General features: G+C 45.5%; 2 protein-coding genes across 5 annotated transcripts in view; both read left to right on the forward strand.

The window, feature by feature from the left end:
* Positions 1-7,990, forward strand: part of IQCE (IQ motif containing E) — a 33,977-nt gene extending 25,987 nt beyond the window's left edge. The window contains exon 22 of the mRNA XM_064153659.1: positions 1,837-7,990. Coding sequence (XP_064009729.1) covers positions 1,837-1,967 — 131 coding nt within the window. The 3' untranslated portion in view covers positions 1,968-7,990. The remainder of the gene's footprint in view (positions 1-1,836) is intronic.
* Positions 7,991-13,644: 5,654 nt separating this feature from the next.
* Positions 13,645-25,775, forward strand: part of TTYH3 (tweety family member 3) — a 96,890-nt gene continuing 84,759 nt past the window's right edge. For all 4 annotated transcript variants that reach the window (XM_064153662.1, XM_064153663.1, XM_064153660.1 and 1 more), the window contains exon 1: positions 13,645-13,861. In XM_064153662.1, the coding sequence (XP_064009732.1) occupies positions 13,739-13,861 (123 nt within the window). In that variant the 5' untranslated portion in view covers positions 13,645-13,738. The remainder of the gene's footprint in view (positions 13,862-25,775) is intronic.

Here is a 25,775-nt window from a genome sequence, read left to right on the forward strand (position 1 = left end):
TTCATGTATAAGCCTGAAGTCCATCGGTGCTTACCCCTTCACAAACACAAAGATGAAGCTGTCACTCTGAAGTATACTGAACTGAAGATGAAAGCAGAAATATCTCAGACATCAAGAGCCAGGATATAATCAAGAGTGCTTTGGAAACTAAGTTCATGCGCATGTAATACCTGTTTATTGTTGGTGTTGCATCTTCTACTTACTGTACCTGCTTCTGGAAGTTCTTTCTGTTCCTCCTTATCACCAGAACCACTGGCTCATAAGTCTGCCTGGAAAAAAATCTTCTGTTATTTGACTGTTGCAGAGAAGAAATTCACTTAACTAGAAAGTCATGTGGTTCTTGTTCTTTGCTTCTGTAGGTTGAGGTAACAGTCTCCCTGCTTTCCTCCTCTCCATTCACAGGCTTTCTGTCTGCCACTCTTTGTATTGCTGGGCAGGTTGTGTTTCCCTTTTTTACTCCACATTCCAGTTGCTATATATCCCTCCTCTTCCATGCCAGAAGGGTTTTTTTTTCTTGTGAGGAGTCTCTTATTTCACTATGAGGTCTATGGCATGTCTGCTCTTCTCCCTAAGATATATTCTCTGTGCTCTGCGTTTTTCCTTCCATTTCAGTGTCAAAATCTCATTGTGTACCTGCTTATTTGTCTGTTTCCTCTTCTACCACAGGTTGTCACAGTTTTTTCTTCACTAGGAGACAGTGTCTTCAGTGAATTGATATTTTAAATTGAGAAATAAGTGGAGCTGAGGGGAGAATATTGTGCTAGGAAGTATTAATAGCTGTCACCATTTAGCTTTATAGATCTCTTGCAGAGAGAGGATACAAACTGCTGGTTCTGGGGCTGTTCTGTCTTGAGAGGAGAAGGCTGAGAGGGGATCCTAGCAACATCTATTAACATCTGAAGGGTGGGTGTCAAAATGAAGGTGCCAGTCTCTCTGTGGTGCTCAGTGAGAGGATAAGGAACAGGTGCAAGCTAGAACACGAGGAGATGCTTCTTAACGGTGAAGGTGACTAAATACTGGAACAGATTGCCCAGAGAGGTTGTGGATGTGTTCCTGTGTGACCTGCCCGAGGTGACCCTTCTTTGGCATGAGGGTTGGCCTCAATGATTTCTAGAGGTCCAACCTCTAACATTCTGTGATTCTACTCATCACTGGATGAGTACATGTCCAGTTTATCCTCCTGATTTGCCAATATTCACTGGAATTATTAGGATTCTGTCTGTTCATGACCTGAGTGTTTCTTCATGTGCTGGAATCAGTGGGATCATGGAAACACACTCAGAAAAATAGCTGTTAAGTAATATAAGAAAAAAAAACCAACAAAGTATGGTCATTTTTAATGCCATTAAGGCAATATGGCACAAGAATGATATTTTTGGTACTGTAGAGCTAGAGGGATGAAAGCCATTCACTGACTGCTTCCATCCTTCTGCTCCTTGATTTCCCTACTTTCTATCCGACTGAAGTTGTCATTCTGACCTCTCTGCTTAGCTTAAGCTTGCTTGGGTCATTTTTTTTTCCCCTAATAAATATTTATTTGTATGACCTCAGCTGGCTGCAGTGTCAGATTGCTTTATTTCATGGTGTGTAACCTCTCACAGATTCCACAGCAATAAGACAAGCGATGTGTGGTCAGTATGTCAATGTTCCCCGTGCATGCTCTTTCATTAAAGAGGTTCAGGAATGGTTGTATGCAGAAAGAGATAGATCTGAATTACTCATAACTGGAGATAATTCAGGAAACTTAATGGCTCAAAGAATATTACATTTCCCCTGGGGGCTTGCTTTTGTCAATGTTGTTTATTGATGACTCTGTTTCCTTTGTAATTATTTCAGCCAGGTCCTCTGAGAAGCGATCCCAGCCTGCTCCCCCTCTGCCTGTGGATGAAGCTCACTCAGATGATTCAGATGATATTGTCATTGTCTCTCCACTGGTGCAGATGAAGAAAAACTACAGCCACACTTAAATTTTGGTAACAGGCTCTGATGATATCAAATTACTTGATTCACAGAACTACTTCTACCAAGGTGAAGCATATCAAAGGTGAAAAAGGGGAGAGATCAGCCCCTTTTTAATGACACTTGTTACTATTTCAGCTATTAATAAGTAGTTGCTTGACCAAAAGCCACTGACTGTGCCTTCAGATTCAAAAACTACACCAAAACACTTTTAGTATTTTATCTCACAATGAGGATTATAAATTCAATTGCCAGAATTTAAATGAAAGCAATAAAGCTCTAAGCTATTTCATGTCAAAGTTTCATTTCAGGTCAACTGAAATAATTTAATTGGAAAGTGGTTAATGACATGGCTCTAGTTTTCAGCCTGGATATGTGAAGGGGAGCTGCTTTTATTTGTTACCAGGTCCTCTCAATTTAAATTTTTTTATTCTGATATTTTAATATCTCTGTTTATTTTTGTACTGAACACTTACAGTCTGTGCAGACCTTGTGAAGGCTTTTAGAAAGCCATTTCTTTGTCACAGGGCTATTGTAGGCCTACTATATCAGCAGGATTATTTTATTTATTGCTTTTTCCAAGTGCTTGCTATGATGTGTACAGAACTGTGTTGGATTTGAGATGTCCAATGATGTAATCAATCATCTGTATTTTTCAGAGGTGGTACATTATAGCAGGAGTGTTCTATGAAAGGTACTGTGTGACTGCTTTTCCTGCTTACATATCACAAGTAGGAGTGGATTATGCAGGGTCATCTCTGGTATGTGAAAGCATTTGCCATTGGAGATCTATATATGTGTAGTGAATGCACAGTAAGTCCAGGCAGAGGCTGAGAGAGAAATTATGATATGAAGCCATCTTCTGTCATTAAGCAAAGCTATGATGTTGACTGCTGGAAAGGTAAGCACTCCCCGCTCTATGCTGAGGGCTATGGATTAGGATAAACCTAAATCTAATTTATGCATCTTGGTTTAGGAACAGAAGTCCTAGGTTGGATTATAGTAGAAATTAAGATTATGTCCAGAAAAAACACTGTGATACTGTTGTTGTCCATGGAAAGAGTAAAGCCACAGGAGGTTGTGGAGAATGTGGTCAGAAAGGTCTTTCCAGATCTTTGACAGGCATTGCAATGCATGTGAGGTTTTTTAAGGTGAACTAGATAAATTTATATGATACTTACTGAAAGAATTGAATTTTACAAACACACAGTGAAGTTTTTGTGGAGCCCCTAATGGTTTCTTTTGTCATCAAGGAGTAATAAAGACTCCTGCAAACAGAAAGCACACTTTTAAATGTAAGATTCTTATCACCTTCTCCTCCTTCTTATTTAAATTAAAAATCAGTCACCACTGTTTCACAGAATATTAATAAGTCAGAGCTGTCTCGGTTCTTTGATTTCAATGAAGCACTATCTCAGGCTTATCATAGCTCATGCCAGTACTTGCAGCCAGAGAGGAAACTGGATGGCTGAAGCACAATGCAGCTGATTTCATTTAATCCCATCAGTGGAAATGCCGCCTGTGCTCTTTCCAAAGGCAGTTTTGGGAGCTCTCCATACCCAAAGCCATCTGAAGAATGTCACTTACACTCCCATTGGATAAATTTTTCCTGCTGGTACTTTGTCATGTGACTGTCATCTGCAGAAAGGGTAAATATATATCCCTGTTATTTCTTTTATATATATATAAAAATCCTGTTGGCAGAAGCTGAGCCCTGTTTACTCCTCTTTCTGGATGTCATGTTACTGAAAAGAGTTGTTTTGCTGAATAGCAGTAGGCTAATGCCAAGTTGTTTATGTATCATATTTCAAGTCTGTAATTGTGACTGTCATGGATACCTCCAGAGAGGGTAACTGGAACCACGTTAGCTGGAGAGTGTGTAGTATGTCAGGACCAAGACTGGTATCAGATATCTGCCTACCTGTTATCCTATAAGGGAATACTTGGGCAACAAATACAATGCAGATGACTTTCTTTTACGTTGTTGTAATGACAAAGAGAAACTATTGGGAAGTAGAGAGACTTGGGTTTAAACTGAATATATGCCTGGCAGTAGTGCTGTCAATAGACAAGCTCTGGGGTAAAGGAGGGATGGTATGACTCAAGCCACAGACAGAAGCCAGGGTGAAAAGCAGTAAACATTTTCTGGGATGAAATGTGTCTGTAGCTTCCTCAGTTTGAGCCTGCCATCTCCTAGCTGTTAAACAATTAATACATAACTTGAGCCAGGCTTCAAATTCATATCCTGGTTAGGAAGATAACTGTGCCTACTGCACAGCAGAAATTTGGTGTGGTACAGCAGAAAGAGAGACCTTCCCAGTGTGAAATAGTCATTCATCTTGTTTTGTTATGTAGTGTGATGAAAGGAGTAGTAAGTGGCAGTAGGTTTTGCTCTCCAGTTATCTGGGAGGAAGTGGAACATCTGGAACATCTACCTTGTGAGGGAAGGCTGTGACAGCTGGGTCTGTTTAGCCTGGAGAAGAGGCAACTGAAGGAGGGTCTCATTAATACTTAAAAATATCTAAAGGACAAGTGCCAGGAGGGTGGAGTAAGCCTTTTCTCAGTGGTGTCCAGTGGTGGGACAATGGACACAAACTGGAACACATAAATAAAAGGAAAAAATCTTCACTCTGAGAATGACAGAGTACTGGAAGAGGCACCCAGAAAGGTTGTGGAGTCCCTGTCTCTGGAGGCATTCAAAAGCCACCTGGACATGTTCCTGGGGGATTTACTCTAGGTTATCCTGTTCTAACATGGAAACCAGACTAGATGATCTTCAGAGATCCATTCCAACCCCTACTACTCTCTGATTCTGTGAAGTGTGGAAGGAGGAGAAAAGCAAAATTAATGTTGCAGCAAGTGTCATTTTTCCTTAGTATGGAGCTAAGGAGGGTAAAATTTGGTGTAGCCCCCACCCGTAAAGGTAGGCCAAATACAGAGCAGCAGTTTCTGACTGAGACATCTTCTGTAGAAAGCTCTGGTAACCTTGTGGGGGCATCAAGGTCTTAAATTAGAATTAAACTCCACTGTAACCTGCATCTTCTAACAGCACACTTTCCATTCTGGTAGGTCATCCTGTTGCCTACTTCAAACCCACTGCAGTTTGCAGTGGTGTGTAGTTAGAGATGGTGTGTGAGCACAGACACCTGGCTTCCCTGGGACATTATCACTCTTGATCTCTTTTTGCCCTTAAGTGCCTATTAAATCTTTACTGAGGCATCAAGACCCAAAGACTGTATTCATTTCTGCATAGCTGTAGAAGTAATCCCTGCCCAGGCAACTTCTAATGTAGCTGAAATGGCAGAGGATTAGTCTTGGCACGTGAGAGCACCATTATTTTTTGTCTTTTGAAAACTCTGCAAATCTTTCCTGTAACTTATTTTAGGATCTTCTGAAAGCTAAAGCAATTGCAATGTCTCTTCTCCTAATGGCTGAACTTTCAAATAAAGTTTGCAGATCAATAGTTAGTGGCTTTCAGCCACAGCTGTTGTGTTGGCATTGCTCCTCTGGCCTCTGCTGCACGCTCCTCTTGTTTCCACTTCACACTAAGGTTGACCTTTTACCTCTGCCTGTTTTCTTGAGCTGATAGTAACACGATAACTCTTTAACATGCAGGGTGTGAAATTTCTTCTTCGGTGCACAGCCAGCATTGTCCCATCAGGAATGAACCATGTTCTTGACTGAAGCTAGGCTTAACTGAAGGAGGTGATGGGCTTTTGTCTTCTGGTGTTTTGTTCACAAAGGAAATCCTGCTGAATAATTCTCTGACTCAAAGCCATGCCACTGCCTCAAATGTAGCTGGGTTTGTGCAGAGTACAAAGTGTTTCATTTATACTTTCTCCTCGATGGTTGTGCTGCATGCTACTTGTTGCACAGTCACACTGACCACTTACCAAGGCAGGGAAATTCACATAAAAGAAATGGTTGTGCCAAGCGGTTCAGAATAGGCTGCTAGAGGAAAAAAGCATGCCTGAATACATTATTGGCACACACTGCTCAGAAGCCTGATGTAGGAGGAGTGAAGAATGGATAGCCAGTGTTCAGACTCACCAGGGCCACAGTGCTCTCCCTATGGTAGGGTATGATAGTGCTATAGACATGAGAGGAAAAAAAGGCTGAAAGTGGTCTGCTGCCAGCTGCAGGGAGAACAGGAGTCTACAGGGTTTGAAGACCGCCACTCTTTTTTATGGTGTTATCTTCTTGCCTTGTTGGTTGTTGCTGTATGTGCAGCTCTGGTGGAAGGAGTTTGGACATCTGCTTTCCTTCTAGAGTCCACTGACAAAGCCTTAAGGTATCCCCAGGACAAACAAGCCTTATGCTGCTTTATGAAGATAGAAGACCTTGCTAACTGCTGTGAAGACATGGGAATCCTGTAATCATTTTCCTAGCAAGCAGAGTCCTTGTTGTAGGACTAAAATAGCCATAAGAGTATGAGATGAATCATTCTGTTTGATTAATATATTACCTAAATTTCATGAGTTTGTTCTTTCCACTCTACAGGCACATTCTCTGGGTTTGGTAGCAGAAACTTGTGTTTGAAATGTTAAGCACCAGAAGTAAGTCAAGTAGCATGAATGGAGAAATTTTGAGATGATTTCTTGGAGCATACTAGGTTTCAGTTCATTTGTAAGCAATGAAGAGTTGGCACTAGTTGTATTAAACCATACTTTGGCTTCATCTGAAGTCAGAATACCCTTGATTTCTGCAAGCTTTGCAGTGCCTGTCTGTGATAGGTTTGCAAGCTAATTACTTTCCCCATGTGAACTTACAAGGGAAAAAAAGCTTTGTTCACTTAATGGGTTTTCTTTAGACCTGCAAAGAGCAAAACATCCAGGTTAGATTCCCAATTACTAAGGAAGGATTTTCAGGCATAGTTGGTGGTCTGGTGCTGCATCAGTTCTTCTGACCTTTCATTCTGACATTTGCTGATGTAGTTCTTTGCCTAGTAGAGATGTCACTGACATCGGTCTGAACGTTTGCCCTATTTTCATGTGTGTAAGGCACATTTGCTCTTGCTTATGTAGCCTTTAGAGCTTGTTCTGTCCTTGCTGTGCTCAAAGGAACAGCCTTGAGTGGTAAGTGTTGCTATGTTATTATTAACTGTGCTCTGCTGTAGTCTCCTGATTAAGCTGCACCCTGCTCCACTCTCTGCCTCTTAATTACCTTTCTCAGATCTGAGAGGATGTTGCTTGTGCTGGTCTCCAGGAAAGCATTTGTGTTGTTCCCACCACTGTGCTATGTATAAACACAACTTCCCCTCCCAAGACATGCTCAGATGGGAACAGCTTCCTTCTATTTGGGTTTTGCCATTGCACTTCAAAGACACTTTTCACTGGGTACTGCACAAGTGCCTTTAGGGTTTCTGCTGTTGGTAGTGCAAACAGATTGTCATAATCTTGATGCTCAAAACGGTCTGGGAGAAAGCAGAAGGAACATCATGCCTGTTGTAAAGGGCTGCCATACCTCCCTCACTACCAGGCAGACAGCACCACACCTGGATCTCACTCCTCAGTCCTTCAACTCTGCAGAGTTCTGCTTCAATAGCGTCATGGAGCTTGGAAGCCTTTCCTGTAACACGAGTTTAGAAATGAAATAGTGTAAAATCTGTCATTTGATTACAGTGCTGCTGTTCAAAAAAGTCTAGGTTTAAATGGCCTCTAGTTACATGGAAAATCAGAACACCTTCTAATAAACAGGATTGGCCGTGAAGGCCTATAGCACAAGTTACAACCTTCTGCATAAACAGTGCTTAGCATTGTCATTATCTAGCAATAATCCTTATTTGTATGGTACACAAATTGTGGCAGAACCTTCTATTTATCTAACCTGGAAAAAATTTCCTGAACAGGCTCTCTGTAATTTCCACACAGAATTGGCAGTTTTCTTCCTCCTCTCAGCAGATCTTTAATAGCCATGTATTGCATTTCTGTGCTAGCAAACCTTCATTATTAGACAAAATGTACTAGAATGTTATGGAGAAATATCTTAAATAATTAAACAGAAACTATGAGTGACAAAACAAATGAACAAAGTGCAATCGGAGCTGTGTTATTCTTGCCTTTTTTGTATTCACTTATTTGCTAATTTGCTGAACTTACTGAACTGCAGTGGGTCTGGCTGTGATTAGGGTGAATGTGCCAAGTTCCTTTGTAAATTGTTTCTTTGCAATTAACTAAATAATAGAATGTTCCTTGTGTTGCTCTCTGGGGAAAGGAAAGGAGCGGGCAGGTGGTTTTGCAATAGGATTTCCATACCTTCCACCCATTTCCCTGGAATTCACCGAGCTTATAAAGACTGGTGGAACATAAGAGAGAGAGAGAGAGTATTGCCTCAGGGCTGGAAATTACAGACTTAACCTTTTCTTATGATTTCTTTGAGTTTGCTTAAAGCTTTTTATGCTGGCCCTAGTTGTGACTAGTATCTGTTTAAACCTGAAAGTCCCTAGGAGGACTTCAGAGAAAATCAGTGAAGATCCAATTGCATGTGCCTATGTGCAGGCACCTCCACTCGGGTAAAATCCTTCAGGCTGGGAGAAGTCAGCTGGGAAGATCCCTGGCAGTGTGGCTTTGCTGGGAAGAGCACAGGCTGGGTCATAGGGTGAGCAGAGAAATCTGGTGGAAGGCTGGAGAGCAGCCCTGGCTTTGTTATTCTTCTTGGCTTTCAGGAGAAAAACACAGAGGAAGCCCTGGGAGGAGAGGAAAAGTAATCTTAACAAAGGCACAGCCTGGCTCAGCAGGATGGAGGCATGGCTTGATGTAAGGGCAGAGTTTATGGAGCAGCCGAGGTGAGCAGGGCAGAAGAGCTGCCTAACAGTGGCAGCAGAGTGCTGAGACATGGTCGTCTTACTGACCTCACTCTGACTGTCCGTAATTTAGTCTGTAGTCTCAAGAGGGTAACTCATCCATCTGCTGGCAACTAGAGTTCAAACTTGCCTTTTTTAAAGAGAAAAAAAATCTGTATTGTTGGCTAAAGCCTTTCATAACACATATTAGGGCTGACAGTTGGGGAAGGCTTCTCACTTCCCAGTATATTAAAAGCTGAATTATTTCATTTTGTAGTGAGTAAAAGAAGCCAGGGGTATGGGATTGCAGTTGTAAAAGGTGCTTTCATCAGCCATAGGGGTGTCTGGGGTCAGAGATGAGCTTGTGAAAGAGCACAAAATGGTACATTTCTGGGAGTGCCTTTGCTTTGCCTGATGGCCTCAAGGGCAGAATCATAGAATCAACCAGGCTGGAATTTTGAAGGTTTCAACTGTTAATTTTGGTTTTGGTTTTCATTTGGAACATTTCTCATTTGCTTGTTTCATTCAGTGATTCTTTAGCAAAGCCACTGTCAAAGCAAGCTAGCAAAAGCTAACCCAGCTCTTAGGGTTCCTTTTCAGTAGGATTACCAGCTGACAAGCTGAGGTTTGCAGTTTGCTTTGGTTGACTGTAGAACTGCTTTCCAAGCAAAGGTGATTTACTGTTAGTCTTTATTCTTGGATGTCATAGCAGTGGCTTGTTTGTTCATTTTGCTTTGTCAAAACAGAGCATACCTATTTGTGTGAGGAGGGAAAAAGGCTGCTGTAATTTAAACGTGAGGGCCCTGATAACTGTCTTGTTGTCATGTAATCAAGAATTACCTGAATAGGATCAAATCAGAGATGCTGGGCATTGAAGGAACACAAACACTGCTTCATAATGTGGTACAACAGGCTGCAGAGGCCTGTCATGGAAAGTACAGTTAGTTGCTAGAAACTGTGATTTGTTTCTTATTCCTAACTTAAAATCACTTGGACATTAGGAAGAAATTATTTACTGTGAGGGTGGTGGAACACAGCAACAGGTTTCCCAGGGAGCTGGTGGAGGCCTCATCCTCACAGACATTCAAAGTCGGGCTTGATGGGGCTCTGAGCAGCCTGTTCTAGTTTGGGGATGGCCCTGCTTACTGCAGGGGGGTTGGAGTAGCTGACCTGTAGAGGTCCCTTCCAACCCAGTGCATTCTGTGATATTCTTCACATTTTCCCATATTATTATAAATAATTATGGGGGAGAAATTTTAACTGCTGTTGCCTTTGCTACTTTGCAATCCCAAATCCTCATGCTACACTAATTTCAATCCAGTTGTTTCTGTGGCAAGTGACCAAGGAAGGCATGCACACCAGTGCTGCTCACCTTGCTCCCTTCCTCGCTTGCCCCCTGGCCCTGATGCAATGCCTCTGACTGCCACACTGATATTCAGGTGCTTACTTCTCTCTTTAATAGCATCCAGCCTTTTCTGTTGCTTGTTCCAAACCCTTTTTTCAAACAATATTTCTGCTTCTATTCCATGTCCATGATTTGGCTGACAAAGGTACTTGGGCTCGCAGCCTGGTGGGGTTTTCTGTCTATCCAGAGGTCTGTGGCAGCAGAAATATCTGCAGGGCAGATTCCAGCCTTGAGCATTTTGGCACTGAATTGCATTAACTGTGGCATAAGTGGCTTACATAGAAAGATCTCTTGCCCTCAGCCTAATCTCTCTGCTCCTTTAGGTTGTTTGAGCTGGAGGTGAAACATGTTAGATCACTGGGCTTTAAAATAATTCCTTCCTCATCTTTGCTCTCACTGTGAAAAAACAAAACCACCAACCAGCAGAGAAAAGGGAAGGCAACAAAGCTGGCTGTCATTCAGCTGTCCTCCAGCAGAAGAAACACACAAACTTTTCTTGAAGGAGGCTGGAGGGAGTTGAGGTCTTGTATCTTGTACCCTTGCATATCTTGTGCACATGCTGCGTGGCTGTGAACACTCTGAAGTGCGTCTTAATGCTGTTTGTGTACGATAAGATTTCTTCTTAGCTATGTTGATAACACTCAAATGAAAATCCTGTCCTAGTCAAGAGCTATTATAGTTGATGTTATGTTTCAGAACAAGAGCAGAAATATGTCTGTTTGGTCAGAGTGTGTTAAATAGCCCATTCTAGCTCTTTCCCCCCTTCCTTATTTATAAAATGCATCAGTGAGGGTAGCACAAAGTATAACATCGTGGATGCTTTGGGGAGAAGTAGTCCAATCATACTTGCAAGAGAGATGTCTCTAGCTACTGACCTGCTACCTGAAGAGAGGCTGTAGTCAGGTGTGAATTGGTCTCTTCTCCCAGGCAACCAGCAACAGAACAAGGAGACACAGTCTGAAGTTGTGCCAAGGGAAGTAATAGTCTGGTGTCAGGAGGAAGTTCTTGCCAGAGAGGATGATTGGCATTGGAATGGGCTGCCCAGAGAGGTGGTGGAGTCACCATTCCTGGAGGCGTTCAAGAAAAGCCTGGATGGGGCACTTAATGCCATGGTCTAGTTGATTGGATAGGGCTGGGTGCTAGGTTGGCCTGGATGATCTTGGAGGTCTCTTCCAACCTGGTTGATTCTATGATTGAATTAACTTAATTCAAGAAGGAGAAAAATGCAGTTGGTATTACCCTTTTTATTTTCCCAATGGGATACAGAGCACTCCAATATTTTTTTTGAGTGTTCTTGGACCACAGTGGCTTCTACTTCTAAATGGTGCTAATTAGATGTGGGTTTCTCAAGCCTCCAAGACACAAGAGATGTTTGCTTCAAGTTTGTTAGAAGGATCGATGATCCTTTTTTCTGTCTCCATCTCCAAATTGCCTTGAGTGATGTGTAAACCACATTGCTTTCAGCTTGTTTAACCCCCGGTGGATGAGATGTGCTGCTGCAGAGCTGGGATAGGGCAGACTTCAGTGTGTGTGACCGTAGAGAGAGAGAGCAAAAGCCCAAGAGAAGATGATCTGAATAGATTGGCCAAGTTTAGGAGCTGCTAGAACATGCTGCAATAACATGTAGACATGCTCCATAATTAGAGTTAAATTACTTGATCTATTTAATCTAAAGTAAAACAGATATCTTAAAGACATCTTCCAAGTGACTGTTTGCTGTGATTCTGTGGAATGAAGGAATCTGAAATTGCCACTGCTTACTGTTATCTTTCTTACTTTGCTATGCTGAACTAGAATTGGCCAGAGTATTTATGTACTTACATACCCCCTCTAGGAGGTATGCTCCTGTTTCTCACCTTTAAGACTAAAAGAGGTTTGATTATGTTATGTTGAGAAAGAAAAGCTTTTCCCATGGTGTAAGGGTATAACCCTTGGGATAGTTGTCTGAGTGAGCTCTTTGGGGAGCTCAGCAGGTGCTGTTATGTTATGGACATCTCTGCTATGTTTTGCAATAGGATGCTGCCATTGCTGAAATATTTTGGTGTTTCATTCACAGCTCTGATTTATGCAGACATCAAACTAAGCTGGCAATTACAGGTCCATTGAAGTTGGTGCAATAATGCAACTGCATCAGCAACAGTGTAGCCAGCAGAATAGAGAAGTGATTCTGGCCTTGTAACCTGTGGCACAAGTGAGGCCACAGCTTGAATACTGGGGTCAGTTTTGAGCTCCTCATTACGAGAAGAACATTGAGGTGCTGGAGTGTACCCAGAGAAAGACAGTGAAGCTGGTGGAGGGTCTGGAGAACAAGTCATATGAGAAGCAACTGGGGAACTGGGATTGTTTAGTCTGAAGAAAAGGAGGCTGATAGGAGACCTTATTGCTTTCTCCAGCTCCCTGAAAGGAGGCTGTAGTGAGGATGGTGTTGGTTTCTTCTCCCATGTTGCAAGCAATAGGATGAGAAGAAATGGTCTCAGGTTGCACCAGGGGAGGTTTAGCTTTGATATTAGGAAGACTTTCTTTACTGAAAGAGTGGTCAAGCTCTGGAAGAGGCTGCCCAGGGCAGTAGTGGAGTCACCAGCCCTGGAGGTGTTCAAAAGACCTGTAGACATGGTAGACTTCAGGATGTGGTTTAGTGGGCATGGTGGTGTGGAGTTCTCATTTGGACTTGATGATCTTTGAGGTCTTTTCCAACCTTTATGGCTTTAGGCTGGGATCTGGAAAAGCCCAAACCTTTGCCTGCAGGGAGAATGGTAGAAGCTAAACCATATCTCCCTGAAACAGGTGAAGATTTGGCACACCTGAACATCACAAGGCACCTATCTGCATGTTTAGTCACCTTGGTGCTTCTAGAATTTCCCTCTGGCTTTTGGAGAAGCCAAAGCAGGCTCAGGAACAAGCAGGGCAACAGTGCCATGGAAACACATCTCTTGCACAAGATGCATCACCTTCGGCGAGCACGTTGGTGTTTGAAGACCTGGGATCTGTGCTTTCCTCAGCGGCGCCCAGGCAAATAAAGCGCGGGGAGGCGGGTGCGTTTTGGCGTTATTTTGCGGGGAAAGGTGTTGGTGTGAGATAGGGGAAGATCGTTTGGTGCCCCGTGTGGGACATCCACCCTGGGCACCAGGCCACTATCTGCCGAGGTGCCCTGTTCCTGCACGAGTCTTAGCGGGGACGGCAGCGTGCGGCAGCTGCCCGGGCTGCCGCAGGGCAGGACACCCCGGAGAGCCGGGCCACGAAGGTAAGCCCGACTTGGCCTAGCCTGGAAGCCGTCGTCCCGCCCCCTCCCGCGGGCACCTGAACCACCGTGCCCGGGGAGCCCGTGCGGGCCGGGGCGGGGCGGGCCGCGGCGGCGCCAATGGGAGCGAGCGGGCGGCGCCGGGCGCGGAGGAGGCGGTGGAGCCTCTCGGCGAACAAAGAGGGAGCGAGCGGCGCGGCGGGAGGGAGGGGGCGGAGGCGGGGGCTGCCGGCCATGCGGGGCTGCCAGCCGCGGAGCGGGTGAAGAGAGAGAGAGGAGGAGGGAGAAGGAGCAGGGCAGGCGGCGGCGCTCCATGGCCGGCGGCTCGGGGTGAGGTGGAACGGCGCGGCCGGGCATGGCGGGCGTCAGCTACTCGCCGCCCTGGTGGGTGAGCCTGCTGCACCGTCTGCCGCACCTCAGCCTGCGCTGGGAGCTCACCGCCGCCGACTTCCGACCGCACGACGCCGAGTACCAGCAGGTGGGTCCCGGCACGGGGGCTCTGTGTATATGTACGTGGGGCTATGTCCCTCGTGGGTTCCCTTCTCAGGCTGAGCAGGAGGTGCTTGGGGCTGGGGGCGCAGAGAGGGCTCGTCGCCCCTCGGGGAGTTCAGGGAGGAGCGGGGACAGCCCTTGGCTGGGGCTTCTCGGGTGGGTGTCTGTGGGTGCCATGTCTCCCTGTGCCGCGTGATGTGTGCCCTCCCCGCGGGGGGGCAGGTAGAGGGCTGCTGCCCAGCGGGGTCGGGGTGCGGGGCTCTTGCTGGCCTGGGCCGGGGGCAGGAGGTCATTGCCCCTCGCCGGGGCAAGCACCAGCTCCTAGCTGCTTCCAGCTTGCTGGAAACGCAAGTTCCTCGTGGGAGAAGGTGAAGCGGTACCTTGCAAGAGGAAGCAGGAGGCAGCCCTGGCCCGGTGCCCTCCCCGGGTCCCTGCGCTGCTGCGGGCCGCTGTGCCCCAGTGAAGGCACCGTCCTGACCTGATGCCCCCGACCGGGTCATAACCGCGCATCGCCGAGGATAACGGCACTGCCCAGGGAACGGCGTTATCCGTCCCGCCAGTCCCGCATCGCCGAGACCTGCAGAGAGGCCAGCGGTGCCTTCCCAAAACCCACTAAGTGCCTGCTGGAAAGCAGATGACTTAATGCATGAGAGCAGCATTAGCATCAAGTGTACAGGAAGATGCTCGCAGAACATTTGTGCGCCACTTTTTTCCCCCCCTTCTTTAATGCTGCTTAGCCTGCATCCTGTGCTTGGTTGGCTAGGTATATAATTAACATGACTGTGGAGTGAATCTGTGTGCTCTAACATCTGTGTTCTCTGCTGTCATTTTGGAACAGAGCTGCAGTGACTCTGCTGCCTCGTTTTGCCACGGTCTCTGGTTTTGAAAACACCATTTTGCTTTTGCCAACATGCTTGCAGTGTCCTATATACGAAGCCTGCTGCCATGCACACGGGCAGAAAGGCCAGGACACCTGAACGGTGCTTGTTTACCCTGCAAGTGAAAGGAATTAGAAATATTTTATAGAGCAGTATGTTTGGGCTTTTTGTTTTACACAGATGAACGAATCTGTGGGTTGAAGCCAGAGCAAAACGTGAGAGATGTATTTGCAAGAGCCACGAGTGGATACAAAGAAACATATTTAAACCTGTAAACAAAGCTGACATTTGACCCAACTTTCATATTTGGGCTTCCATTTGTTAATTTGTTTGAGTTCCCTTGCTTTAGCAGAGTTCAAGATGGCCACACACAGATGTAACAGTGTACAGCAGATTAACTGTGTTTCCATGACCTCGAAGGGTAGCAGCCTTTAAAACAAGGAACACGAGATGCTGAAGATCAGAAGTTAGGAGTTCGTGGAAGGATGTTCTTGAGACTGCGTTATCATGAAACAAGCACTCGTTGACCTTTGAATAGGCAGCATATGTACTGTTTTTCACTGAAGTTGCTTGAAAGCATGCCTCACAACAGTCTGGGGTTGTGTTCATTTGTCACATAATTCTTCCCCAGTAATCATATTCTGACTTAAAGCCTTCTGCTGTTCTCCTCCTGTGTAGCTGCCTGTCTCCCTTGATGATATTAAGGACTTCTTGCACAGCAGTAGATGGCCTTTTAAGTCTTAACATCATCTCACAAGAAAATGTCTTATCGAATCCAAACCTGAAGGTCTGGATTACTGAAGCATCTGTCATCAGGAGAATGATTTGAGCAGCAGCAGCCTGGCTGGTTTTGGTGTTGGTGATGGATAGCAAGCAGGCTCCAGCAACGCAGCCCTGTGTTATCGGTGTCGCTGGTTATATAACGAAGCTGCTGTGGCTCTGCAAATTGACTCTGGAGTTCATAGCCATGTAGATTAATTCTAATGCAGTGAAACAGGGAAACTTAATCCAGGAGTGGGAACTGTAATGCTGAATGCTCTCTCGTGCTTTAAATAGTTCTGAAGGCCCTTTGGGTTTGAATTCTAGCTTCTGCTGTTAGCTCTGTTATCAGATTTGCGCCTCTTGCTTTGTTTGTAAGCTGTGCTGTTGTAGCTTGCTCTTTTCTTTAGGAACCTTTAATATTTAGCAGGCGAGGTGGTAATGAATCCTGGAAATCAAGAAACTCAATTTTTAAAAGTATAAATTCTGCATATTTTTCTTTTCTTTGTAGATTTCATTAGCACAAGGTTGTGTGTGTGTGTTTGTTTCCCATCAAGTGATTGATAAACTTGGTTCTGGAGTATAAGCTGTTGAACTGCACACTGCAGTGGAGTTCTCCAGTGCTTGAGGGGAGGTCAGTGGGAGATGCTAGCTGGGGGTTTATGGGGATGGGAAAGGACAGAGTATTCCTAGCTGAGTTGCCGTCCCTGGGGCTGTTCAAGGCAAGGTTGGACGTGGCACTTGGTGCCATGGTCTAGCCTTGAGCTCTGTGGTAAAGGGTTGGACTTGATGATCTCTGAGGTCTCTTCCAACCCTGATGATACTGTGATACTGTGAAGGATTACCTTTGCTGAACTGAAAATACCTTCACATTTCCATGCCTTCATGTCACTGGGTAGCTGGCCTGTTGTCATAAACAGGCATATAGCAGGGCTCAGTGTCCATTCTCCTGAACTGTTGGAAGGAAGCAACATATCCTTCCTGATTCTTTGTTGCTTCTCTGTGAAAGCTTTGCCATGCCATGACCAAGGTTGCTTTCCTTATAAAACTGTCTTCTTTAGTAATCTCTTAGTAAAGACTTACTTTTTTTTGTACTCATGTTTTGATAGTAGGCTTTGAACATGTGCATGGACTGTGTTCCACTTCAACCAAAAGCAAAGTTCAGTGGCATGGGTTTGAATGTTGTCACTTGTTGCAGTGCCATGTGCTCCTGCAGGTGAGGAGGCTGTTGCTTTAACAGGCTTTCCACCTCTTCCTAGCAAGGATTACTGTAATGTCCAAGCCACTATTCCACAGAAGCAGCAGACAGACTATTGTCCCCTGAAACCCTTCCGAAGTGTGTGTGGCTCATAGATAAGCACATTCCATCGGTCTTTGAAGTCTAGGGCTTTGTTTAGTCTTCTGAGACCCTAGATGGTGGGGTGTGTTTAGAATGAGGTACCTCTCATGGCTAGTTCTGCTGTTCTGTCCCATTAGCCCCCTCCGTCGGAGCGGGTGGGACACCCACCGTGTGCTGGCCTGTCTCAAGGAGGCTGCGTTCATTGTGTACCAACCTACAGGGCTTCCTCCTTTTGTCAGACCCCATGAGAAACACTTAGGGCAATGCTGTTGCCAAGGGCTGAGATCAGTGCAGCTGCAGGTTTTTGGCTCTATACCTTCTTCACCTGAGTCAGACTCTAAAAGGCTCTCTCTTGGCATTACTGATCTTCTCCCACAGCATATCTTGTTGCATCAGGCTAGATCAGTGTGTGTGAGCGTGGAGGAGCAGAACAGATCCTTGCCCTCTGGAACAGACTGTTTGAAAATGTCCTTCAGGTGCTTTGCTGCTATCACAACAAGCTGTGGGCAACAGCACAACTAGCTGTTTTTCTGGGGGAACGGAGGTGAGCTTCAGTGCACAGTGAGCTGGGGTTGTGATCCTCCTCCAGGGGGTTTGGCATGCTGTTGAATCGTGTCAGAGCTGCTTTTGTGTGCTGCTTCCAGGACTTGCTCCATAGAGTCATTCCAGTAGAGGACCTTATCAGACCAGTTCTTTTCCTAATCCTCTGTGAATCATTTGGGTTGGAGATATCTTGATATGAACAGTTTTGTTCTGGCTGTGTTCTCATCTGAGTCATACTGCAGTGCTCTGCAAAGCCTTTTCATTGTGTAGTGAGTCACAAACTCTGGAGTGAAGGGAATGTAAAAATGGAGCAAAGCTCATGTTTCTTCTGACAGCATCATGCTAATACTGGTTCTGGTCTTTGTGCCTTTTCCTGCTGAACAAATAATGGTCTTACCACTGCTGCCTACTTACTTTTCAGTTCAATTAATTGGACTAGTGAGATGGTTCTGAGACTGCTGTGGTCAATAGTTTAATCTATTCAGTAATGTAAGTACTTGTGACCAACTTAGTTGCATGGCACTGAATTCACTTTACTTCTCAGAGTAGAGTTGGTTAAGAGCCTTGAGGTTGCATGCAGATTACATGCTGGAATGAAGCAGAAAAGCTGAGTAGCTTTTTAATACAGCACAACAAAAGGTAATGAAATATCTGCTTGAGTCAGAGTGTCTTTGGTACTGACAACATTTTATTGTAGCTTTGGCATCTCACCATGTGCTGAGAGGTGTACAGTAAACAGTGGAGAGGAAGGAAAGAGGCTACAAAAGCTAAGCTGCAGCTGAAGAGCACCTTAACTTGAGTTTCTGCTTCTCAGTTGCTGGGAAATGGCAATGCTGACCCAGGTCTTTGTGAATGCATGAGTTGTGTGTGAGTCAGGCTGGAATAAACCAAAATGCTTCAGCATCTTTGAAACTCTTGCACGATTCTCATGCTTTTTCTGCCAGAGTCAGAGCTGCAACTGCACAGATAGTAGGTGTGATGGCAACTGTATCTGCCTGAGAAAAACTGGGTGATTGATTCATACCATTTAAGATGCAGAACTATGCTAAAGAAAGCTCTGATAAGAACAGTATGCTCTAGTCCTTGGCTTTGCAATGGTCTCCTTAGTGTTGTCATCCAGGAGTTTGCTATCGTATATCTCTTGGTGTTACTGTGTTCTGCCATTCCTTCACTACTGCTGTGTGCCAAGGAGGGATCCAGCAGGGAAAGGTGCTGTGTAAGCCCTACGATGCTTCCCTTTCTGTAACTAGCAGACTCTAATCCAAGGCATGTGTTTTTGAACCTGTAGGCAAAGGTTCAGCAAGGAATTAATTCTCTCAGGTACTTTCTGGCCCTGCTAAGCTGTTTCCCTACACATAACAGCTAATGTTGTCCTTGGAAGTACTTTTTGGCTGGAGAAACACGATGGAACCTAAACTGCCAAAAAACTTGGATTAGAGAAATTGTTTTAGAACTTCCTCTACTGTACTGGCGTCTTGTTTCAATTCTGAAACCAAGAGTCTTCCTGTAAATTGGAAACATGTGTGTTAGTCAAGGAGGATGACGTGGTTTTTAGTCTAGTTGGCTCCAATTCAGAGGGTAATGTGCCTTTCTTTAAGGGTGAAGGCTTCTTTCAAGAATAGATGGACCCTTTCCAAGGTCTGGTCAGTTCTCCTGCTGTAGCACTAGTTGACTTGTATTTCCAGAAAGGTTAGGTGACCCCAGTTAGTGGAATCCAATGTTTTCTAATTAAATTGCAGTTGCTTTTAGGTTTTTAAGCACTAGTGGTAAATTCCCTCTTCTCTTTACTCATCAGTCTCAGCTGCATGAGTAACCATGCAGTAATACCTCTTATCAGCAAGCTGGCGTTGTAGTTTGACTCCTTTATTCCATGTTTGATCTGGAACAGCCTTGACTGGAGAAGTTCAGTGTGATGAATAGCTAAAAATGTGGAATCAAGACTTTTTGATGGCTGATTTTTGCCCAAGGTAGTCGTACAATGGGTTCTGTTGACCATGCATCCAGTCATGGAGGAACATATGGTACACAGACAGGGGAAAAAAGTCAACCTTTGCCAGCTTTCTGTCTGCAGCCTTACTTTTTTTTGTGCTGACCCATGCTGTGCAGATGGTGTCCTGAGAATTGACAGTTTCTGGAAACCCTGACTGTAGTTTACCTTATTCTAGTCAAAAAAAAGGTAACTATTCTGAACAGATGGTTTTAACAGACCAAAGTATACACAGGGCTAAAAGGTAACTTGGAGAAATGTGAAACACATTTTGGAGGGAGGAGGAAGAGAAGTGCAAGTGAGTGTGCAAAGATGTAAACCATGCTTGCTTCATCTGGATGGAATCCTAGAAGTATCCTGCACAGAGAATCATAGAATCATAGAATCAACCAGGTTGGAAGAGACCTCCAAGATCATCCAGTCCAGCCTATCACCCAGCCCTAACCAATCAACTAGACCAAGATTTGTTTGCCAGGCTTGGTGATTTTCCTAGTCTTGGGGAGACCTATGCAGCATGTGGGGTTCTGAAGATGTCAGTGCTGGTCTTAGCTGGAAGAGCAGAACCAGAGTTAAAAGCATTAGTCTGGTCAGGTTGTGGCCAGCCATTGGCATCTTGGTGCTTCTGCACCAAAACAATGTTTATCCCCTTAAAATCCTCTCCTTTCTTTCCTGCATCAATGTACCAGCTCATGTTTCCTGGTCTGGATTTAGGTATTTATGAAGTAAACCTTAAGTAATGCAGCTCTGAGCATTATATATTGCCTTTATATTGCACTCACCTGTGTGCACAGCAGTGTGTTTCAGCTTGGAGCAGCTGGTGTTCAAGAACCTTATATATTTTCACTGGCTTTGGAAAAAGGGAGTCTAAACAGGAACTGAAAATTCAGATGAGGGTCTCTAACCTTCAGTTTGCCTCCAAAATGATGTAGCTACTTAGGAAGCTTATCTTGGTGTCCAGCTGCAGAGCCTAATCACTGGCATTCTTGAGAAAGGGCTAATCATAAATCGGTTCAGTCTTACTGTCTCTTCATTTTTTTCCCTTCTTTTTTCCTCTCCCAGTTCTTAATGCCTTCTTGAGCAGAGGAAAATCCACACTTCAGGTTCACAAAAAGCTTTTGTTTCAATATTGATGCCAAAAAACAAGCAGTGCTTCAAGGAGATGCTGGTGTGGATTTCTACTGCTCTGTGTTTTTTCATTGTTAGGGAAAGTGAGAGATTCTCACCCAGAGGAACATATCCCATTAGGCATGACTCTGGAGATTAAGGGTAGCAAGTCAGGTGCTTTCTTCTGACTTAATCCCAAGGCTTTGAATGTGGATTAAGGAGCTGTGCCACAAATTGTCTTGCTCTCTTTCTTATATTTTGGGATTAGATTTATTTTCGAACCTGTAAAGAAAACAAACAAACGAAGTCAGTCAACTGAGACCAAGGCAGACAAAAGTTCTGGGCCTTTGTCACATCAGGTTGGTGACATCCATGTCTTCAGAACAGGCAACTGGAGGGTCAAGCACCCAACAATCCCGCTTCCCCCCACCCCCCATCATCAAGGACAAGGCTGATTTTACACCTCTTTTTCCCACCAGCACACTTACTGATGAGAAGGCTGAAGTCCAGAACTGAGGGTTCATCCTATTCCCATTGATCATAGAATCAACCAGGTTAGAAGAGACCTTGAAGATCATCCAGTCCAAACTATCCCCCAGCCCTAGCCAGTCAACCAGACCATGGCACTAAGTGCCTCATCCAGGCTTTGCTTGAACACCTCCAGGGGCAGTGACTCCACCACCTCCCTGGGCAGCCCATTCCAATGCCAATCACTCTCTCTGTGAAGAACTTCCTCCTAACATCCAGCCTATGTTTCCCCCGGCACAACTTGACACTCTGTCCCCTTGTTTTATTGCTGCTTGCCTGGGAGAAGAGCCCAACCCCCACCTGGCTACAGCCTCCCTTCAGGTAGTTGTAGACAGCAATGAGGTCACCCCTGAGCCTCTTCTGCAGGCTGCACACCCCCAGCTCCCTCAGTCTCTCATAGGGTTTGTGTTCCAGGCCCCTCACCAGCTTTGTCACCCTTCTCTGGACACATTCCAGTACCTCAACATCTTTCTTGAATTGAGGAGCCCAGAGCTGGACACAGCACTCAAGGTGTGTGGCCTGAGCAGTGCTGAGTACAGGGGCAGAAGAACCTCCCTTGTCCTACTGGCCACACTGCTCCTGATCCAGGCCAGGATGCCATTGGCTCTCATGGCCACCTGGGCACACTGCTGCCTCATCTTCAGCCTACTATCTACCAGTACCTCCAGGTCCCTTTTCTCCTGGCTGCTTTCCAGCCACTCTGTCCCCAGCCTGTAGTGCTGCTTGGGATTGCTGTGGCCCAAGTGCAGAACCCTGCACTTGGCCTTGTTAAATCTCATCCCATTGGCCTCTGCCCACCCATCCAGCCTGGTCAGGTCCCTCTGCAGGGCTCTCCTACCTTCCAACAGATCCACACCTGCTCCTAGCTTGGTGTCATCTGCAAACTTACTGATGCTGGACTCAATCCCCTCGTCCAGATCATCAATAAAGATATTGAACAGGACTGGGCCCAGCACTGATCCTTGGGGCACACCACTAGTGCCAGCTGCCAACTGGATGTGGCACCATTCACCACCACTCTCTGGGCTCTGCCATCCAGCCAGTTCTTGACCCAGCACAGAGTGAATCTGTCCAAGCCATAAGCTGCCGTCTTGACTAGGAGCTTCTTGTGGCAGACAGTGTCAAAGGCTTTGCTGCAGTCCAAGTAGACTACATCCACAGCCTGCCCCACATTCACCAGGTGGGTAACCTGATCATAAAAGGAGATCAGGTTGGTGAGGCAGGACCTGCCCTTCGTAAAGCAATGCTGGCTAGGCCTGATCCCTTGGCCATCCTGTAGGTGCTTTGTGATGGCACTCATAATGACCTGTTCCATCACCTTGCCTGGTACTGAGGTCAGGCTCACAGGTCTGTAGTTTTCTGGCTCCTCCTTACGACCCTTCTTGTGATGTGGTAAGACTGTGCTGTGGCAGAGCTTGCCCAGCCAGCTCTGTGCAATGCTTCTGGGAACACTTCTCTATCTGTAAGGATTAGTATGCTGAACACTAAGCAGTGACAGTTTACTCTTCTTCTGAAGTCATTCTTTACTTTGTTTCATGTCAAGTGAATAGGCTTGGGTGGCTGCAAGCAAGCACTGAGTAAGATGGTGCTCACTTCATTTTCTTGAGATGGAGGAGAGTTAGCTTCTCATTTGCAACTGTAGCTCTTGATGACTGTCAGTTCTCCTCTGGCTTCTGTTTTATCTTTAGTAGTAAACTGGAAAAGAAAGACTGGAAAAGCCTGGATGAGGCACTTAGTGCCGTGGTCTAGTTGATTGGACAGGGCTAGGTTGGACTGGATGATCTTGGAGGTCTCTTCCAACCTGGTTGGTTCTATGACTCTAAATACTTGGGGACATATTGATACATGCTGGAGAGTTGTCTCTAATAACAACAGCAAACCCAAACCCCAGTAACCCTGCTCTCTTAGCAAGGCTGCCTGTGCTTTATGGGACTGTCATCCTACCAGTTCTTTGAACTGACAGTGATGATTAACAAGATAGGTGAGCTAAAGTCAAGGAGGATCAAGCTCATGGAAGATTTTTAGTCCTGGAGATGCATTTAGGTGACAGTCTATGAGAGGGGAAAAAAAAAATCCATCACTGTTAGAAATCTTTCCTTTGCCTCCACTTCAAGGGGTGATTGAGGCTATTGGTTGCATTACAGTGGTGGAAAACCAGGAATTAGTTCTGTTAATCATCAAGCCAGAAGAAGCTTTTGCTACAGGATGAAAGAGTCTGCAGATACCTAGTGAGCAGTCACTGTAGGTCAGCACCATCTTGCTAAGTGTTTTTTGTTGCTTTTGTTTGCTTTTCATATTGGCTGAACTAGGAAAGGGCAAAACACTGAGCACTTCCATGCTGCAGAGGCTTTAATTTCAATCTACTCTTTAAAAGATTTCTGGGTAATGAGCCACTCATAGGTTTTCTTTTGAGTTTGATCTTAGAATCCTGAGCTTTAGGGTTTGGTAAGCCACAAATGTGCATGTTCTTGCAGAGTAGTCATTTGTGTGCTTAAGGCTGCAAGGATATTCTCTTGTAGAAGAAGTGGGTTAGCATGCAAGACATGGACACAGCAGTTGATGTAACTTGGTCACAATGCTGGTACCAGTTCCTTTCCCTAAACACTTGGATACAAGGGTAACATTTATGGTAATGTCTGCCTTCACGTGGTTATCAGGTTGCTTGCTTCAGCAGATGTGATGTTTGCCAGACTTCTTCCAAGCTATTAGTTTAACAAATGAGCATTTCTTGGTCAGTAGTAAGAGCAGCAGTGAAACCAGCTAGGAGGAAGAGCTGACCCTCCCCTTCACCCTCGCTTCAAGTTGTGCCAGGGGAGGTCTAGGCTGGATGTTAGGAGGAAGTTCTTCCCAGAGAGAGTGATTGGCATTGGAATGGGCTGCCCAGGGAGGTGGTGGAGTCACTGTCCCTGGAGCTGTTCAAGCAAAGCCTGGATGAGGCACTTAGTGCCATGGTCTGGTTGACTGGATAGGGCTGGGTGCTAGGTTGGACTGGATGATCTTGGAGGTCTCTTCCAACCTGGTTGATTCTGTGATTCAACTGGAGCTGCTCCCTCAGACTGTGATTTCCTTGGTGGATGCTAAATGCTTTTTCTGGCTGATAAGCCTCAGCATGGTGCCACACGTGCATATGCATCAGAGCCCTTTGTAGTGTGAAATTAGGGATGAAAGATATTGCTAATCAGCCCCAACAATGCCAGACTTATTCCTGGGCGAGGGGAAGGGGAATGTGGGGAATGGATGTTTCACAAATGTGTAACACATCCAAGCGTGTTGTTATGCCAGTGTTGGTGTCTGTGCATGGGCACCCTTTTCAGCCTGTGCAATGCTGCCCTTCATGCAGAGAATTTCAACAAGCCTCCTATTCAGTGCTGAAGTCCAAAATAACGCCAAAATCCAAATGGAGGCACTTCAGTTGCATAATAGTGTCTGTTACAAGGAGGACTCAGTGCTGTAGCTGATGTAATGCTCCTTAAGATAAGGCCCAGGCTGGGGGGAATAGAGGAAAGAGGATGTTGGTGAAGGAACTGTTAAAGGGCATTGGTAATGGTATCAAAGCTATCCACAGAGGGTGTTAATTAGAAAACCTGAATAATTGCATAGTTGATTGGGTTACAACTGCACACGTGGAAGAAATGACTCATAGCTTGGTGCTACCTGCTTTTTCTGATGAGTCTAATTGCTTTCGTGTTGAATAGCAGCAGACTCTGAGTGCTGTGGTGGGCAGAGTATGACCTTGCTGTATTTCATGCTCTTTTCCTGGGGCAAGGTTTCTCAGGTTTGACAGTGCCCTCAGGTTCCCGTGGCTGATAGACCGGTCAATTCCAGGCTTGCTTTAGCAGCTGAGATTTCTTCAGTCAAACCAAAGAGATGCTCTCTGTTGCATTGCTGGAGCTGTGATGCTTTGCATCGGGGCTGTGCCTGTAGCCTTGCTGTTTAAGTGCTAGTCGTAACGGCTGTGTTACTGCTCTGAGGCCTCTGGCAGTTTGTTGCTCTCCTCCCTCCCTAAGCTTATGCTTAGCATATGCTTATTTTCGTCAGTTGAGGAATAGTCCCTTTTTTGTGTGTCGCTTCCTTGCCTCAAGTGCCTCTGTAGCGTCTTTTTGGACCGGCGTGGTCAGAGGGGTGGTATCTGATTGCCGCCTTGCGTATGGCCCCCTCCGTCCCCTTCCTCCCTTGTTTTACAGTGTTCTCTCCAGGAGATGCTGAGAAAGTTGAGAGTAATGGAATTCATGAAATTCAAGCTGTGCTTCAATGAAAACGTGTTTTCAGTTTCTGCCTCCTTGGGAGCCTGAGACTGAACTGTAATTGTTGGCGCTGGGTGGGGGCTGGGGCTGGGGATGAATGGAAGCAGCGGAGTCGGCGCTCTGCAGAGCCTCTCGCCCAGCATCTCGCCGCTGCTCAGCATTCAAAGGCTGCTGTGTGCTTTGTGGCAGCTTCAGGAAGCAGTTTTGTATTCAGCTGTCCAAAAGGCCCAGGCGTTTTCCTGCTGGGTTTGATCTGGCTGTCGGGCTCTGAATGACAGTGACAGCTTGGAGAGGAACGTGATGGGGGAAGCATCAGCTGGGGGTGCTTTGTCCCCCCTCTCTGCTCTTGATCCTGCTCATGCTGTCCTTTGAGTGCCCTGCTACCGATTAAGGGTGAGAATTATAATGGCGACTCAGAAGCCTTTGGTAAAACTCATTAGTTCATTCCTCCTTTAATTAGACATCCAGCCACGGGCTTATAATTTTCAGAGCCTAGGAACGGTTGCAGCTGTAGTAAG

The sequence above is a fragment of the Pogoniulus pusillus genome, chromosome 13 (genome assembly GCF_015220805.1).
Source record: "Pogoniulus pusillus isolate bPogPus1 chromosome 13, bPogPus1.pri, whole genome shotgun sequence".
NCBI lineage: Eukaryota > Metazoa > Chordata > Aves > Piciformes > Lybiidae > Pogoniulus > Pogoniulus pusillus.